The 15,808-nt window shown below is 61.3% G+C and overlaps 1 protein-coding gene and 1 non-coding gene across 2 annotated transcripts in view; one reads left to right on the plus strand and one right to left on the minus strand.

Annotated features, from left to right (window-relative positions):
• PASK (PAS domain containing serine/threonine kinase) overlaps positions 1-15,544 on the minus strand; it is a 34,583-nt gene extending 19,039 nt beyond the window's left edge. Inside the window, exons 1-9 of the mRNA XM_066345981.1 lie at positions 15,494-15,544; positions 11,608-11,835; positions 9,162-9,385; positions 8,434-8,604; positions 6,288-6,428; positions 5,692-5,826; positions 5,275-5,535; positions 2,512-2,671; positions 271-427 (exon numbers count right to left, since the gene is read on the minus strand). Of these exons, the coding sequence (XP_066202078.1) occupies positions 271-427; positions 2,512-2,671; positions 5,275-5,535; positions 5,692-5,826; positions 6,288-6,428; positions 8,434-8,604; positions 9,162-9,385; positions 11,608-11,821 (1,463 nt within the window). The 5' untranslated portion in view covers positions 11,822-11,835; positions 15,494-15,544. The remainder of the gene's footprint in view (positions 1-270; positions 428-2,511; positions 2,672-5,274; positions 5,536-5,691; positions 5,827-6,287; positions 6,429-8,433; positions 8,605-9,161; positions 9,386-11,607; positions 11,836-15,493) is intronic.
• On the plus strand, positions 14,696-14,771 carry TRNAV-GAC (transfer RNA valine (anticodon GAC)). Its single transcript has one exon. It is a non-coding gene; the product is annotated as a tRNA-Val (tRNA).
• Positions 15,545-15,808: the final 264 nt, after the last annotated feature.

The following is a 15,808-nucleotide window of genomic DNA, read 5'->3' on the forward strand; positions in this document are numbered from 1 at the left end:
ATAGGATAGTGTTAACTGAACAGGAGACTTTTTATTTCTACTTTTCTAAACTTTCCAAATTCCCTAACCTGCACCTCCTTTAAATAGAATACTTTGTTACATAGACACACACAAAGAGAACAAATTCATATGATTTTTAAAATGAGAAAATTGTGCTTATATTGGTTTCCTAGAACCCACCTCACCATCTCCTTCCAGGTAAAATGGGGGCTGTCACATAGAGGCTGCTGCGGGCAGTGCCAAGGAACCCACACCTTCCCAAGGACTCACCCCGGAGTAGGCAGGGAGGGCAGGGGAGAAGGGAGCCGGCCTCCGGTGTCCACTTGGGCCTGGGTTCTCGTGATGGCTGCTTGGCTCCCCCTCGGCTTTGCTGTCCTGTCTGGTGGCAGCACGTGGTCACCAGCGAGCACGACATCACCCCCTGGGTCTAGCAAGGACAGTGAGTCTCCCTTTGAAGGCAGCCCTGCTGGGATGAGGCTCCTCATCTCCCAGCCACTCAGGCATGGGGCTGGGGGCTAAACTAACCTACCACACTCCACCTGCCCAAGTGCACAGCCTGTCCTGGATCCAGCCACCTCTGGCCACCCTACGGGCACCCAGTCCAGGTCAGCACCCTCTGCCTGCCCTGTTGCACTCACTGTCCTGGGTCCTGCTCTGGCCAGCTTGATCTCACTAGCGGAGGATAAGCAGGCCCCTTATTGTTAGCCCAGGGCCCTGCAAGGGCTCCACTCTGACTCAGGGTAAAAGCCACTGTCCCTAAGACCCCCAGAGCCCTGCAGCCCAGCTCCTGTCCTCCCAAAACTGTCCCCAGACAGCGACTGGGACTGCCGAGGGCAGTGAGGAGGCTGTGGGGAGAGGCAGGGCGGAGCGGGGTGCAGAGGCTGTGGGGAGTGGCAGGGCAGAGCGGGGTGCAGAGGCTGTGGGGAGAGGCAGGGCGGAGCGGGGTGCAGAGGCTGTGGGGAGTGGCAGGGCGGAGCGGGGTGCAGAGGCTGTGGGGAGTGGCAGGGCGGAGCGGGGTGCAGAGGCTGTGGGGAGAGGCAGGGCGGAGCGGGGTGCAGAGGCTGTGGGGAGTGGCAGGGCGGAGCGGGGTGCAGAGGCTGTGGGGAGTGGCAGGGCGGAGCGGGGTGCAGAGGCTGTGGGGAGTGGCAGGGCGGAGCGGGGTGCAGAGGCTGTCGGGGAGTGGCAGGGCGGAGCGGGGTGCAGAGGCTGTCGGGGAGTGGCAGGGCGGAGCGGGGTACAGAGGCTGTCGGGGAGTGGCAGGGCGGAGCGGGGTGCAGAGGCTGTGGGGAGTGGCAGGGCGGAGCGGGGTGCAGAGGCTGTGGGGAGTGGCAGGGCGGAGCGGGGTGCAGAGGCTGTCGGGGAGTGGCAGGGCGGAGCGGGGTACAGAGGCTGTCGGGGAGTGGCAGGGAGGAGCGGGGTGCAGAGGCTGTCGGGGAGTGGCAGGGCGGAGCGGGGTACAGAGGCTGTCGGGGAGTGGCAGGGAGGAGCAGGGTGCAGAGGCTGTGGGGAGTGGCAGGGCGGAGCGGGGTGCAGAGGCTGTCGGGGAGTGGCAGGGAGGAGCGGGGTGCAGAGGCTGTGGGGAGTGGCAGGGCGGAGCGGGGTACAGAGGCTGTCGGGGAGTGGCAGGGAGGAGCGGGGTGCAGAGGCTGTCGGGGAGAGGCAGGGCGGAGCGGGGTGCAGAGGCTGTCGGGGAGTGGCAGGGCGGAGCGGGGTGCAGCTCCTCCTTCTTCCTTGTCAAGGGAAGGGGCACCCAGGAGGCTGCAGGGAACCCGCTTCTTCCCTGCTCCCTCAAACCCAGGCGCTGCCACAGCCCTGAGCCCCAGGGTGGGGTCCCTGCAGGGCCGGAACGTGAGCTCAGTCCTCACTGGACACTAAGAGGGTCATGCAGGGGGGACTCGGAGTAGGTGTGGGACTCATTTTAAATGTTCCTTTAAAAGCATAGCAGATAACACAATAAAGAAATCCTGCTGACTTTGAATTTCGGGGTTAACCTGATATGCTACATCCACTCATCCTCAAATACATACAGCTACATGGACTCACTTATAAAAGAGACAGCCAACTAGTCAGGAGCGTCCTACATGCAGGCCCGTGGGGACCTGGGGCAGGCACGTGGGAGGGTTCTTGTCCTCCTCTCTTTAACATGTGAGACACACACGTGTCCCGTCCCAGGAAACACAGAAGCCCACGAGCGACAGAGGGACAGCAAACCCACAGCCCCTCTCCCCCCACCCCACCCCCACCCCCATCGGTGTGCCAGGCCCCAGTGCCCTCCTGTGCCTCATGGAAGCTCAGGCAGGCTCCCGGGAGGGGGCTGGGCCTCACCCTCACCCCCACCCCATCGGAGTGCCAGGCCCCAGTGCCCTCCTGTGCCTCATGGAAGCTCAGGCAGGCTCCCGGGAGGGGGCTGGGCCTCACCCTCACCCCCACCCCATCGGAGTGCCAGGCCCCAGTGCCCTCCTGTGCCTCATGGAAGCTCAGGCAGGCTCCCGGGAGGGGGCTGGGCCTCACCCTCAGCCCCATCCCAGCCCTGCAGGGCGTCCACGGTCGCCTCCTCAGGCCCTCCCGAGCTGCCTGTGTCCAGGTGGTTGACCAGGTCGGGCAGCGGCATGGAGCGGTTGTGCGCAAGATCCATGTAGTGGTAGAAACCAGGGATCAGGAAGGTGATGTTCTAGAAGAGAAGTGGCAGCCTTCAGAACCAGCCCGAACCCGCCCCACTGGCAGCCTTCGGAACCAGCCCGAACCCGCCCCACTGGCAGCCTTCGGAACCAGCCAGAACCGGCCCCACTGGCAGCCTTCAGAACCAGCCCGAACCCGCCCCACTGGCAGCCTTCGGAACCAGCCAGAACCCGCCCCACTGGCAGCCTTCGGAACCAGCCCGAACCCGCCCCACTGGCAGCCTTCAGAACCAGTCCGAACCCGCCCCACTGGCAGCCTTCGGAACCAGCCAGAACCCGCCCCACTGGCAGCCTTCAGAACCAGTCCGAACCCGCCCCACTGGCAGCCTTCGGAACCAGCCAGAACCCGCCCCACTGGCAGCCTTCAGAACCAGTCCGAACCCGCCCCACTGGCAGCCTTCAGAAGCAGCCAGAACCCGCCCCACTGGCAGCCTTCGGAACCAGCCAGAACCCGCCCCACTGGCAGCCTTCGGAACCAGCCAGAACCCGCCCCACTGGCAGCCTTCGGAACCAGCCCGAACCCGCCCCACTGGCAGCCTTCGGAACCAGCCAGAACCCGCCCCACTGGCAGCCTTCGGAACCAGCCAGAACCCGCCCCACTGGCAGCCTTCGGAACCAGCCCGAACCCGCCCCACTGGCAGCCTTCGGAACCAGCCCGAACCCGCCCCACTGGCAGCCTTCGGAACCAGCCCGAACCCGCCCCACTGGCAGCCTTCGGAACCAGCCAGAACCCGCCCCACTGGCAGCCTTCGGAACCAGCCCGAACCCGCCCCACTTGCAGCCTTCGGAACCAGCCAGAACCCGCCCACTGGCAGCCTTCGGAACCAGCCCGAACCCGCCCCACTGGCAGCCTTCGGAACCAGCCAGAACCCGCCCCACTGGCAGCCTTCGGAACCAGCCAGTACCCGCCCCACTGGCAGCCTTCGGAACCAGCCAGAACCCGCCCCACTGGCAGCCTTCGGAACCAGCCAGAACCCGTCCACTGGCAGCCTTCGGAACCAGCCCGAACCCGCCCCACTGGCAGCCTTCGGAACCAGCCCAAACCCGCCCACTGGCAGCCTTCGGAACCAGCCCGAACCCGCCCCACTTGCAGCCTTCGGAACCAGCCAGAACCCGCCCACTGGCAGCCTTCGGAACCAGCCCGAACCCGCCCCACTGGCAGCCTTCGGAACCAGCCAGAACCCGCCCCACTGGCAGCCTTCGGAACCAGCCAGTACCCGCCCCACTGGCAGCCTTCGGAACCAGCCAGAACCCGCCCCACTGGCAGCCTTCGGAACCAGCCAGAACCCGTCCACTGGCAGCCTTCGGAACCAGCCCGAACCCGCCCCACTGGCAGCCTTCGGAACCAGCCCAAACCCGCCCACTGGCAGCCTTCGGAACCAGCCAGAACCCGCCCCACTGGACCCCTACCGTCCCTCTGGTCCCTCTGGCGCAGGCGGGGGTGGGGTGGGGTGGGGGGGTGATGAGCACAGGTGTGCAGGTCTCTGACATGTCACCTCCAGGTGAGGGGACCATTCTTCCAGGAGGCCTGAAGCCCCCCTGGCGCTCAGCATGGAATTCGGGACTGCTCTCCTTTTTCTTGTAAAAATGTAAAATTAACACTTCAAAGCTAGTTGTTTTGACAGCGACATGTCTCCAAGCAGACGCCTGGCCTTTGCCCTCCTTCCCTCAGGCCTGGGACCCACTGTAAACCTACTACTCCAGTATCCTGGCACCAGAGGACAGGGCGTTGAGCAGTAGGAAACTGCCCGTCAGGTCCAGCACAGGCCTGCGCTGCACTGGCTGTGGCCTCAGGGTGAGGGTCCCGGGCCCAGGACCACAGGGACAGAGGCTGCCTCTGGAAACTGCCCTGACCCACACACGCCCCCGAAGGGCCCTGCTGCCCTCGCTGTGCCTGTGGGAATTCCTTGTCCAAATGTCGTGCCAACCGAGTTCATTTGCTTCAACTGAACCAGAAACCGGGAAGATGTCGCCCCCAGACCACACGGAACAGAGCGGGCTGTCCCACCTACAACTCAGCTCAAAGGCTGACTTCAGACCAAAACACCTGACTGTCACTCGGGCACTAAGTTTGTGATGCCTTTTTGCAGTAACTGACATGGGACGGCTCAGAAGTCTTGGATAAGAAACAGCTGCAGTCACCAGCCTTGGTCCCTGCTGTGCATCCAGGGAGCTGAGAGAAAGCTCAACCAAGAAGGTCCCAGAAATCCCCTCCTTCAACACTGACCAAACAACAGGCTCCCCAACCCCCCAGGACAGTCAGGGGACATGCAGACAGGCCCCCAGCTAGTCCAGTATCTCAGACCAGACTCGCTCAGGATGGGGCTTTGAGGCTAGAACCCCCTCCCTCTCCTGGGTGGCTCTGGAGACGGCCAGGTGTCAGAGTGCTCAATGTGGGCTCTAGAAAAGCGAGCAGGGCGCAGGGTCACCAGCAGGCGATCCCCCTCAGCCTGTGCGCTCCCCCACCCCCAGTAAAGCTGGCAGCCGGACTAGAAGACTCGGAGGCACTGGGCCTGGGACCCAGGCCCTCCCTCACCGTGGGTCGCACACCAGCCTCCCCACAGGGGACGCGGCCAGGCACCCAAAGAGGGCCCACCTTGCCCAGGAGCTCGGTCCTCCCATAACCGAACAGCGTCAGCGCAAAGCTGTGGTTGATGCCATAGATGGTCCCATCCGGCAGGAGGGTGATGAGGCCACTGATGGTGGAAAACACCCAGACAGACGCTGTGTAGCCTGGCCCAGAGGCCGCCTGGCCAGCTTCTGCTTCCTCACTGCTGGGCCTAGGTTTCAGCTTCAAGCTCAAAGGGAAGGTGGTACCATCCTTGGCTCTTCCGACAGACCTCTGAATCTTGAGATTCTGAAAGAAGATGCACCACTGAGCAGACAGCACCTCCTGTGGCTGAGCTCCGAGTCTGCGCTTCAGACCACCTGTCACACGCCCGTCAGGGGAGCCCCACAGCCTCCTCCTCCCCCTCAGGCTCCCAGGGGAGGCAGGCAGGTGGCCAGGGCTCACCTGTGGGACGTGCTGGCCTGGTGCGGGGAGCTGCACAGAAGGGATCAGGTCTGTGAGGCGCTGCCCGGCCACCTCGGCCCCACACTCGTAGCCGTGCAGATGAGCAAAGACACTGTCGCACGCCGTGATGGTCCCCTTGGGGGAAAAGCCAGTGTTGTGCTAACAGCTTCTTCCACTTCAGCTTCAACCTTCACTGAGCCTCAGTGACACCTTGAGGCTACTCCCGCTGCAGGGGTGCAGACGGACTCCTGACAACAGCTCCCCCCACGCCGGCCTGCACCGGCCAGTCTGGAGGCCCCCAGAGCCCCGTGTGCCAGAGCCTCGTGCGCAAGCACGGCGGCCGCCTCCACCGCTCACGCCGAGCGCTGTCTGTGCTCCGCATGTCCCAGTCCTACGAGGGGTCACACTCCACCCTGACTTTACAGATGAGGAAACTGAGGCACAGGGAGACAGGGCTCCCCACCCACGGGCACGACTACTCAGGAGCTCAGCAGACAGGGCTGCAGAACCCGGGGGGGTGGGGAATAAGGTCTGCGAGGCACTGGGGAGCAGACACGTGCCCGAGCCCATGCTGCTGAGAAACTGCACAAACTCACATTATTCTGGAAAGAGACCCAGGCCGAGACCCTCTCCACGGGCTCCAGCACCACCACACAGCACAGGCGGGGATCCTGCTTCATCCTCTTCATCCACACGGACACTGGGATCCTCTCCCCGCTGCGGCTCACGACGTCCACCTGCGGGCAGGGACAGGCTGCCCCTGCTGCCCCCAAGGCCAAGCCCTCCCCACCCCAGGCATGTTGCGTTTTCAAGCTCTGTCCAACTACCTGACATTCTGGAAATTAACCAAAGCGCCCACATGGTTTCTGACACTAAGCCTTACAATCTCTGAATGATCGTTCTAACAGAAGAGTAGATTTCTATGATCGGTGTCTGTAATTTCTTAAGAAACAGACACACACACACCGCACAGCTCCGTTCTCCTCAGCGGTCAGCCCTGGACGGGCACTTCTCGGTGTCATGGACCCGGTCTAGCTTCTCCCAGTGCCTGAGGCTTAGGCTCCTCACTTAACATGCAGTTCAACCGGCCAAGTCCGGGCGGGACACACGGACCAGCTAAGCGAAGCTCTGGGAAGACCTCCCAGTCCCGCCAGCCCCCCAGCACCCCCCGACGGGAGTCCGTCCCTCCCAGAACCGGACGCGCCGCCCGCAGGTTTGCAGAGGCCATCGGGCCTCCTCCCCCATGAGCAGCGCCAGGCCAGCGGCAGCGGCAGCTTCTGCTCCTGCGGTGCCCCTGCCACCCCCTGCTGCCCGCTCCAGCCACGGCCAGGCCACCAGCCCACACTGACCACTCTGCCAAACACCACGGCGCACGCTCCAGCCACGGCCAGGCCACCGGCCCACACTCACCACTCTGCCAAACACCACGGCGCACGCTCCAGCCGCGGCCAGGCCCCCGGCCCACACTCACCACTCTGCCAAACACCACGGCGCACGCTCCAGCCGCGGCCAGGCCACGGGCCCACACTCACCACTCTGCCAAACACCACGGAGCACGCTCCAGCCGCGGCCAGGCCACGGGCCCACACTCACCACTCTGCCAAACACCACGGCGCACGCTCCAGCCGCGGCCAGGCCACGGGCCCACACTCACCACTCTGCCAAACACCACGGCGCACGCTCCAGCCGCGGCCAGGCCACGGGCCCACACTCACCACTCTGCCAAACACCACGGAGCACGCTCCAGCCACGGCCAGGCCACCGGCCCACACTCACCACTCTGCCAAACACCACGGAGCACGCTCCAGCCACGGCCAGGCCACCAGCCCACACTCACCACTCTGCCAAACACCACGGAGCACGCTCCAGCCACGGCCAGGCCACGGGCCCACACTCACCACTCTGCCAAACACCACGGCGCACGCTCCAGCCACGGCCAGGCCACGGGCCCACACTCACCACTCTGCCAAACACCACGGCGCACGCTCCAGCCGCGGCCAGGCCACGGGCCCACACTCACCACTCTGCCAAACACCACGGCGCACGCTCCAGCCGCGGCCAGGCCACGGGCCCACACTCACCACTCTGCCAAACACCACGGCAGCGCGGCCAGGCCACGGGCCCACACTCACCACTCTGCCAAACACCACGGCGCACGCTCCAGCCGCGGCCAGGCCACGGGCCCACACTCACCACTCTGCCAAACACCACGGCGCACGCTCCAGCCGCGGCCAGGCCACGGGCCCACACTCACCACTCTGCCAAACACCACGGAGCACGCTCCAGCCGCAGCCAGGCCACGGGCCCACACTCACCACTCTGCCAAACACCACGGAGCACGCTCCAGCCACGGCCAGGCCACCGGCCCACACTCACCACTCTGCCAAACACCACGAAGCACGCTCCAGCCGCGGCCAGGCCACCGGCCCACACTCACCACTCTGCCAAACACCACGGAGCACGCTCCAGCCACGGCCAGGCCACCAGCCCACACTCACCACTCTGCCAAACACCACAGAGCACGCTCCAGCCACGGCCAGGCCACGGGCCCACACTCACCACTCTGCCAAACACCACGGCGCACGCTCCAGCCACGGCCAGGCCACCAGCCCACACTCACCACTCTGCCAAACACCACGGCGCACGCTCCAGCCGCGGCCAGGCCACGGGCCCACACTCACCACTCTGCCAAACACCACGGCGCACGCTCCAGCCGCGGCCAGGCCCCCGGCCCACACTCACCACTCTGCCAAACACCACGGCAGCGCGGCCATCGGCCTCCACGTGCTCCTCACTGAGTGCTTCCACCACGTCGCAGTCTGGCTTCAGGAAGAGCTGCGTGAGCCTCTGGCCGATGAGGTCGTGGCCACTGTAACCCAGCAGCCGGCAGGCATTCTCGTTGGCCACCAGGATCTGAGTGTCACAGAAAAGCCACCAGCGTCACCAGCAGCAACTCTGACTCCCGGGAATGGCGAGAAGGAGACACGGGCACCTGCCAGGGAGGGGGACTCATCCTCTCCTCACCATCTACCTGGCGGCTCACACAGTGACGCCCTTGGGACCTTGTGTCTCAACCACGTGGAAACAAGAACGTCCCCCATCAGTGCACCCGACCACGTGTCCTTCACCCATCAAGACGGGACACACACGCCTCCGACAGTCTCAGCTCTCGTGTGTACGCGTGCAATCAGGCCAGCACATTGGCTCAAACACTGGGCATCGCTCTCGTTTCGGCTGTGAGCAACACTTGAGTGAGCACAGGCAAAGGGCGCTTCAGCCTCCCTGAGCCTCGGTCTCGACAACAGGGTTCAACGGGTTCGCTGCGTCACAGTTAGGTCCCCCGAATTCATGTCTCTTTTGTTACCACATACGTAAGACCAAACACTCCTAGCTGCACTTAACATGCACAAACACCTCTGACTGAGGTTGCCGGTTGAAGGCACAGACCCAGAACCCACGGCTGCAAATACCTCCGAGGTCTTGGCGTCCACCGTGAAGATGGCCTTGTTGGGGTTGCCCGCAGGGGCCGGGAGCAGGGGCGTGGAGCACCCCAAGGACAAGCCGCGCAGCAGTGAGCAGCAGGATGTGCTGGCCAGTGACCCGGCCGGGTCGGCCTGTGCGGGGCTCTGTGCTTTGCCTGTGCAGATGTTCTGGGCAGCCAACGATGAGAGACAGTAGGAGCTCCATCTGTCTTCTGGAGAGAAAAGGAAAGGAAGCTTTAGACCTCAGGGTCACCAGGAGCTTGCTTCTGAGACATGCAAGGCCCAATCCCTATGTCCCAATCCCCACAAAAGCCCTAAATTAATCTGCAGTTTGAGTCACGCACTAACAGGAACAGTCCCTGATCTACCTAAGCCACCAGGGGCTCCAGTCAGCAGAGCTGTGACCCTCAGAGATCAACAGTTCTGTGCAAATGACACTCTGAGGTCCCTGCCCACCACCAAGCCAAGGGGCACACTCGTGTCCATCACTGGACTCAGCCTTGTTACTCGTTCCTAGAAAGTCACAAATGCAAATGCTACCTGCTGTCTCCACTCCCCCCTCCGTTCTGCTAGAACTGTCAGTCCTCACCCCCAGGAAGTCTGCTGCAGGCCACACCTCCAGGGGCTCCCCTGCTCCACCCCTGCTGTCCCACCCCCGAAAGTGCCTGGGCCTCCCCTTCCCGGCCTCTCTCCACTGCTGTGGCTCAGCCTCAGACCCTCCGCGACCCCGGGCTCCAGCGGCTGCCCCCCATCTCAGCAACATCAGCCCCTCCTTCTGGCAGCTCAAAAACCAAACAGCACGCGGTTAGAGCGTCGTCCCGATACGCCAAGGTTAAGGGTTTGACCCTAATCAGGGCACATATAAGAAACAACCAATGAATGCATAAATAAGTGGAACAACAAATCGATGTTTCCCTTTCTCTCAAATCAATCAATTAAAAAAATGTTTAATTAAAAAAATATATGAGCGTCACCCTCTTATCCCCTCGGACCCGTCACTGAGGAGCCCCCACCTTCTCAGGGAGTGGCCTCATCAGTCCAGAAACCCAGGGTCAGCTCCACCGCCTCGTGCCTCAGGACAGCACTGTGGCACCAGCTCTGCCTCTGCTCCCAAACGCCCTGTCCCTGGGCCAGCGCACCTGGCTAAAGTCCACAGTCCTGAGGCGGCAGCGGCCTCTGTTAAACTGCTCCTTCCGTGAGAGCAGACCCCCTCCCGCCCTTCACCCTGTCAGTGGGCTCCTCGCCACCTCGCCACCGTCTCCGTTCTGCGTTTCAGGCCCACCAACTTCGAGCGCGCACGCGGCTGTCTCCTCAAGCGACCCCCCAGACGACAAGCTCCTCAAAGGCAGAGTGACACCCTCTTCCTCGCGTGTCTGGGCCCAGGGGTGCCTGAGCTCTGGGCTCTGGCTGACTCGGAGAAGAAGTCGGTGAACGGGTGGGCAGCAGGAGCAGCTCCTGGACCGTCCCTGGGCAGCCCCGCCTGCCTCTGTTGTGAAGCTGGCTGCCCCCACCTGGTCTCTCTGCCCGAGACTGCAGTGCCGTCAGCAGGTCCTGGCTGGCTTAACTAGCAAACCCGTGTCTCACCCACAACGCAGCCTGGCTCAGCTCAGCGTCCCCGCACTCTGAAGTGAGAGAACACTCCGCTCTAATCTGACCTGAAATGCGGAATTCCAACTGCTGCCGGAAAAAAAGTTCCCATCCCAAGAATCTCACAGAACAGACACCGCAGGAATGTCTGCGGAATCTTCGACCAGTGCACACAGCAGCGTGGAAACCCAGACCTTTCTCTACAGGAATGGAGATAAGACGCCACAATGACCACACGGAGGTCATCACCGGAGAGCACCATCCTGCTCTGGCCTAGACCTTTCTCTGCAGGAACAGAGATAAGACGCCCACAATGACCACACAGAGGTCATCACCGGAGAGCACCATCCTGCTCTGGCCTAGACCTTTCTCTGCAGGAACGGAGACAAGACGCCACAATGACCACATGGAGGTCATCACCGGAGAGCACCATCCTGCTCTGGCCTAGACCTTTCTCTGCAGGAACAAAGACAAGACACCACAATGACCACACGGAGGTCATCACCAGAGAGCACCATCCTGCTCTGGCCTAGACCTTTCTCTGCAGGAACAGAGATAAGACACCCACAATGACCACACGGAGGTCATCACCGGAGAGCGCTGTCCTGCTCTGGCCTAGACCTTTCTCTGCAGGAACAGAGATAAGACACCCACAATGACCACACGGAGGTCATCACCAGAGAGCACTGTCCTGCTCTGGCCTAGACCTTTCTCTGCAGGAACGGAGATAAGACGCCACAATGACCACATGGAGGTCATCACCAGAGAGCGCTGTCCTGCTCTGGCCTAGACCTTTCTCTGCAGGAACGGAGATAAGACGCCACAATGACCACACGGAGGTCATCACCGGAGAGCGCTGTCCTGCTCTGGCAGAGTTTCGAGAGCCCATTCCTTCTGCTCAGGTGTCTGTGGGCCGAGGACACAGACTTGCTGAGTTGGGGGGAGGTCTGCACAGTGGGGCCCTCGGTGAACGCCGACAAGGGTGGGCCCACACGCAGGCACCTCCGATCCTCGTCAATGGCCGGCGAGCCTCTGTCCTCCATTGGGAGACGGTCAGCCATGGAACCACTGTCAACTAGAAAACAAGGGGACACTGATGAACATCAGCAATAAGAGAACACGAGGACAGTGTAACCTACAAATTCTTCCCAAGCCTACGTTAAGCTCAGCCCCAAAAGACTCACAGACCCAACTGCCCTGTGGGTCAGCACCACAGTGTGGGGATGGTTGAACCAAGTCCTGCAGCAAGCAGCTCTCTGAGGGCACAGGGGGAGGGGGGGGAGGAGAAGTGCTGAAAGTGGACTTGGGCGGGGGAGGCCGTGGAAAGCCTGGCTGCAGACCACACTGACCGCAAACGCTCACAGCTCAAGAGCAGTGTCACCAAAGCCACCGATCAGGTGGGTCCCACCAGCTGCACCCAGAATCACCCACAGAGCTCCCAAAAATGTAGATGTGAAGAGTCTGAAGATGGGTCCACATGGAGGTTTAGGATTTGTTTTGTTTTCCCTTTTTTTTAAAGACTTTATTTATTCATGAGAGAAAGAGAGAAAGAGAAAGAGAGAGAGAGAGAGAGAGAGAGAGGAGGGGAGGAGCAGGAAGCATCAACTCCCATATGTGCCTTGACCAGGCAAGCCCAGGGTTTTGAACCGGCGACCTCAGCATTTCAGGTCAACACTTTATCCACTGCGCCACCACAAGTCAGGCTATGTTTTGTTTTTTATTAAGCGAGAGGTGAGGAGGCAGAGACAGGCTGCCACATGCACCCCAACTGGGATCCACCTGGCAAGCCCCTTATAGGGCAATGCTCTGCCCATCTGGGGCAGTTGCTCAGTTGCTTGGCAACCAAGCTATTTCAGGTCCTGAGGCAAGGACATGGAGCCATCCTCAGTGCCTGGGGCCAACTTGCTCAAGCCATTCAAGCCATGGTTGCAGGAGAGGAAGGAGGGAAGGGTGGAGAAGCAGATGGTTTCTTCTCCTGTGTGCCCTGACCAGGAATTGAACCCAGGACTTCATGCACCGGGCCGACACTCTACCACTGAGCCAACCAGCTAGGGCAGAAGTTTATGTTTTTAACTCTTTAAATACTTGTAAATTTTCATGCAGACATTAGAAAAAAAGTACAGAAAAATCTCCTGTGACCTTCCCTTGCATAACTACAGTACAGACAGACTTCTGGAAGCCAGGGGTCCTAGAAGAGTGAGGAGTCCCAGGGCCGAGGTGATGTCCCCCAACAGCCTGCACCCCCTCTTCTAGACCACCTTCGAGGGATGCTAACAGCCAAAGTTCCCGGCGACAGGGCCTGGACCCCACTTCCCAGACCTGCCCAGGCCTCTGCCCCTCCTGGGCCTCCCACGTCGGCACTCACAGACCTGAGGACAGGACGAAGAACAGCCTTTGCAGGAAGATCAAGCTTCAACAAACCAGCAGGTGCCCACACATGGACACGCAGGCCCCTCCCACACAGGGTGGACCTGGGCTGGAAAGGAAAGGGGCTGGCTCTACCCGGACCTCCACAGGCCAGCTCTCTCCTGGTTCAAGGTCATCCTCACAGTCAGTCAGGGCAGGATAGCCGTGTACACCTCTCACAGTGAAGTCTGTGCGAACCGACAACTCTGCATGTGGTGACAACCGTGTTGGTCAAACCGCAGTCCCCGGGATTCACTGTACAAAAATTCGTTCCAGCCTGACCAGGCGGTGGCGCAGTGGATAGAGCGTTGGACTCGGATGCGGAGGACCCAGGTTCGAGACAGTGAGGTCACCAGCTTGAGCGCAGGCTCATCTGGTTTGAGCAAGGCTCACCAGCTTGGGGTCAGGGTCGCTGGCTGGAGCAAGGGGTCAGTCGATCTGCTGTAGCCCCCCGGTCAAGGCACATATGAGAAATCAATCAATGAACAACTAAGGAACCGCAACAAAGAATTGATATTTCTCATCTCTCTCCCTTCCTGTCTGTCTGTCCCTATCTGTCCCTCTCTCTGACTCTGTCTCTGCCACACACACACACACACAAAAAAAGAATTCATTCCAGGTAAATTTAAAAAGAAAAAAGTTTTTGAAAAACTAAGCTTATAGCAGAATGGATAACTGAGCGGCCTTTGCATATCAGAACTACCTCACCAGAGAATACGGTCTCTGTGGCATCTCTGAGCTTCCCGGAAGTAGGAGAAGCTTGCAAAAAGTAAAAACAAGACACATGCGTTGAAACCAGACCTGTGAGAGTGACTCATCCAGAAGAGAGCAGAAGTGGCCCTAAGATCCCAGTGAAGCCACAGACCCTTAAAGATTTTTAGGGCAATGGCAGTTTGAGGTTGGGGGTGGGAGGCAGGGAGAAGGGGGATTATTATCATAGAAAGCTGAACCCAGGAAGGATTTCATGGTGCCTCAGAGTAGCCCTATTCCCACTGCCAGTTTTGATTCCAAAAAGTGTGAGTGAGTAACCCTGCTCAGACAAACAGATGCGAGGGCAGGTCTGGCAGGGAGCTTCTGGGGAAACGCTCCTTCCTCTTCTGGGTGACCTTCTGCCACTGGAACATAAGCTGGGAGGCCAACACCTCCGACTGCCCCCACCACGGCTGGACAACCGAGAGCTGAACCAGCCTCGGGGTGAAGCCACCCGAAAACCTGCCTTCCTCTGGGCTTCAAGGGTTGAGGGCCGTCAGCGCCCCTTAGAGACTGTGTCTCTTCCTTGCTGCAAGGCACCCTAAACAATGCCCAAGACAACGTCTGCTTGTAACAGAAGGTGTAAGCAAAGGCTTCCTCGAGGAAGCACCCGCAGAGCAAGGGGCTGGCACTGCAGAGAAAAGATGCCCACAGCCCTCGAAGAGGAACAGCCGGACGGTAGTAACCAGGGCCCCTGATGTCTGCCTCAACAGTCTGGATTTTATCCCTAAGACTGACTTGAATGAGCTCCATGGTTGGGAGCAACAAGACCAGTTGCGGCCCTGGCCGGTTGGCTCAGTGGTAGAGCGTCGGCCTGACGTGCAGGAGTCCCGGGTTCAATTCCCGGCCAGGGCACACAGGAGAAGCGCCCATCTGCTTCTCCACCCCTCCCCCTCTCCTTCCTCTCTGTCTCTCTCTTCCCCTCCCGCAGCCAAGGCTCCATTGGAGCAAAGATGGCCCGGGCGCTGAGGATGGCTCCATGGCCTCTGCCTCAGGCGCTAGAATGGCTCTGGATGACACGGAGCGACACCCCAGATGGGCAGAGCCTCGCCCCCTGGTGGGCGTGCCGGGTGGATCCCAGTCGGGCGCATGCGGGAGTCTGTCTGACTGCCTCCCTGTTTCCAGCTTCGGAAAAATGAAAAAAAAAAAAGGCCAGTTGCACATTTTACAAAGATCACGGGGGGGGGGGGGGCGGACAGTAATCCAGGCAAGAAACGAGGAGGTTTTAAACCAAAGCAATGGCAGGAAGATGGCTAGGGAACCACGAGAGAGAGCCCGACGTAGAACTGCCATCGATGTACCGGTGGGCGAAGCGGTGCGAGAATGAAAGGCAATGAGACCACGTCCGGAGTTTTCAGCTCGGGCCACTCACTGCCCGTCTCCAGAAAAGAAAAACTGGCGAAGACACGATGGCGGGGAAAGCCGAGTGAGCGCGGGACACCCAAGGGAGGATGCGGGGAAGCGGCGGGCTGTACCCCCACTCGTGCAGTCACCCCACGTGGACCGGAAAGCTCCTTCCGAGCCCGGCACCGTCCGCAGCTGTGCAAGACACGGTCTCCGTGCTGGGTGGAGCTCACCTTCTCGGAGGACAGGCGACAGGAACGGATAAGCGCAACCGTTAAGTCCCGGAGAGGACCGAGCGACGGGCGGGCTGGGCAGGGGCGGAGACACGGAGGTCCAGGGAGGCCCGACCCCGGGCCCCGGGGCGCGGCGCGGGGCAAACGGCCGCAGGGTGGCGGGCCACCGCCCGGGCCGGAGCCGCACGTGGAGGAGCCGGCCGCGCCGCGAACAACGCACTCGGGTCTGGCTCGTCCGAGGCCCGCTCGGCGGGGGGACCCCACGGAGCCCGGTCTCCCGCTGCAGAGCGCTAGCTTCTCACCTGGGGCCGACGA

Source organism: Saccopteryx leptura, chromosome 7 (genome assembly GCF_036850995.1).
Source record: "Saccopteryx leptura isolate mSacLep1 chromosome 7, mSacLep1_pri_phased_curated, whole genome shotgun sequence".
Classification (NCBI taxonomy): Eukaryota; Metazoa; Chordata; class Mammalia; order Chiroptera; family Emballonuridae; genus Saccopteryx; species Saccopteryx leptura.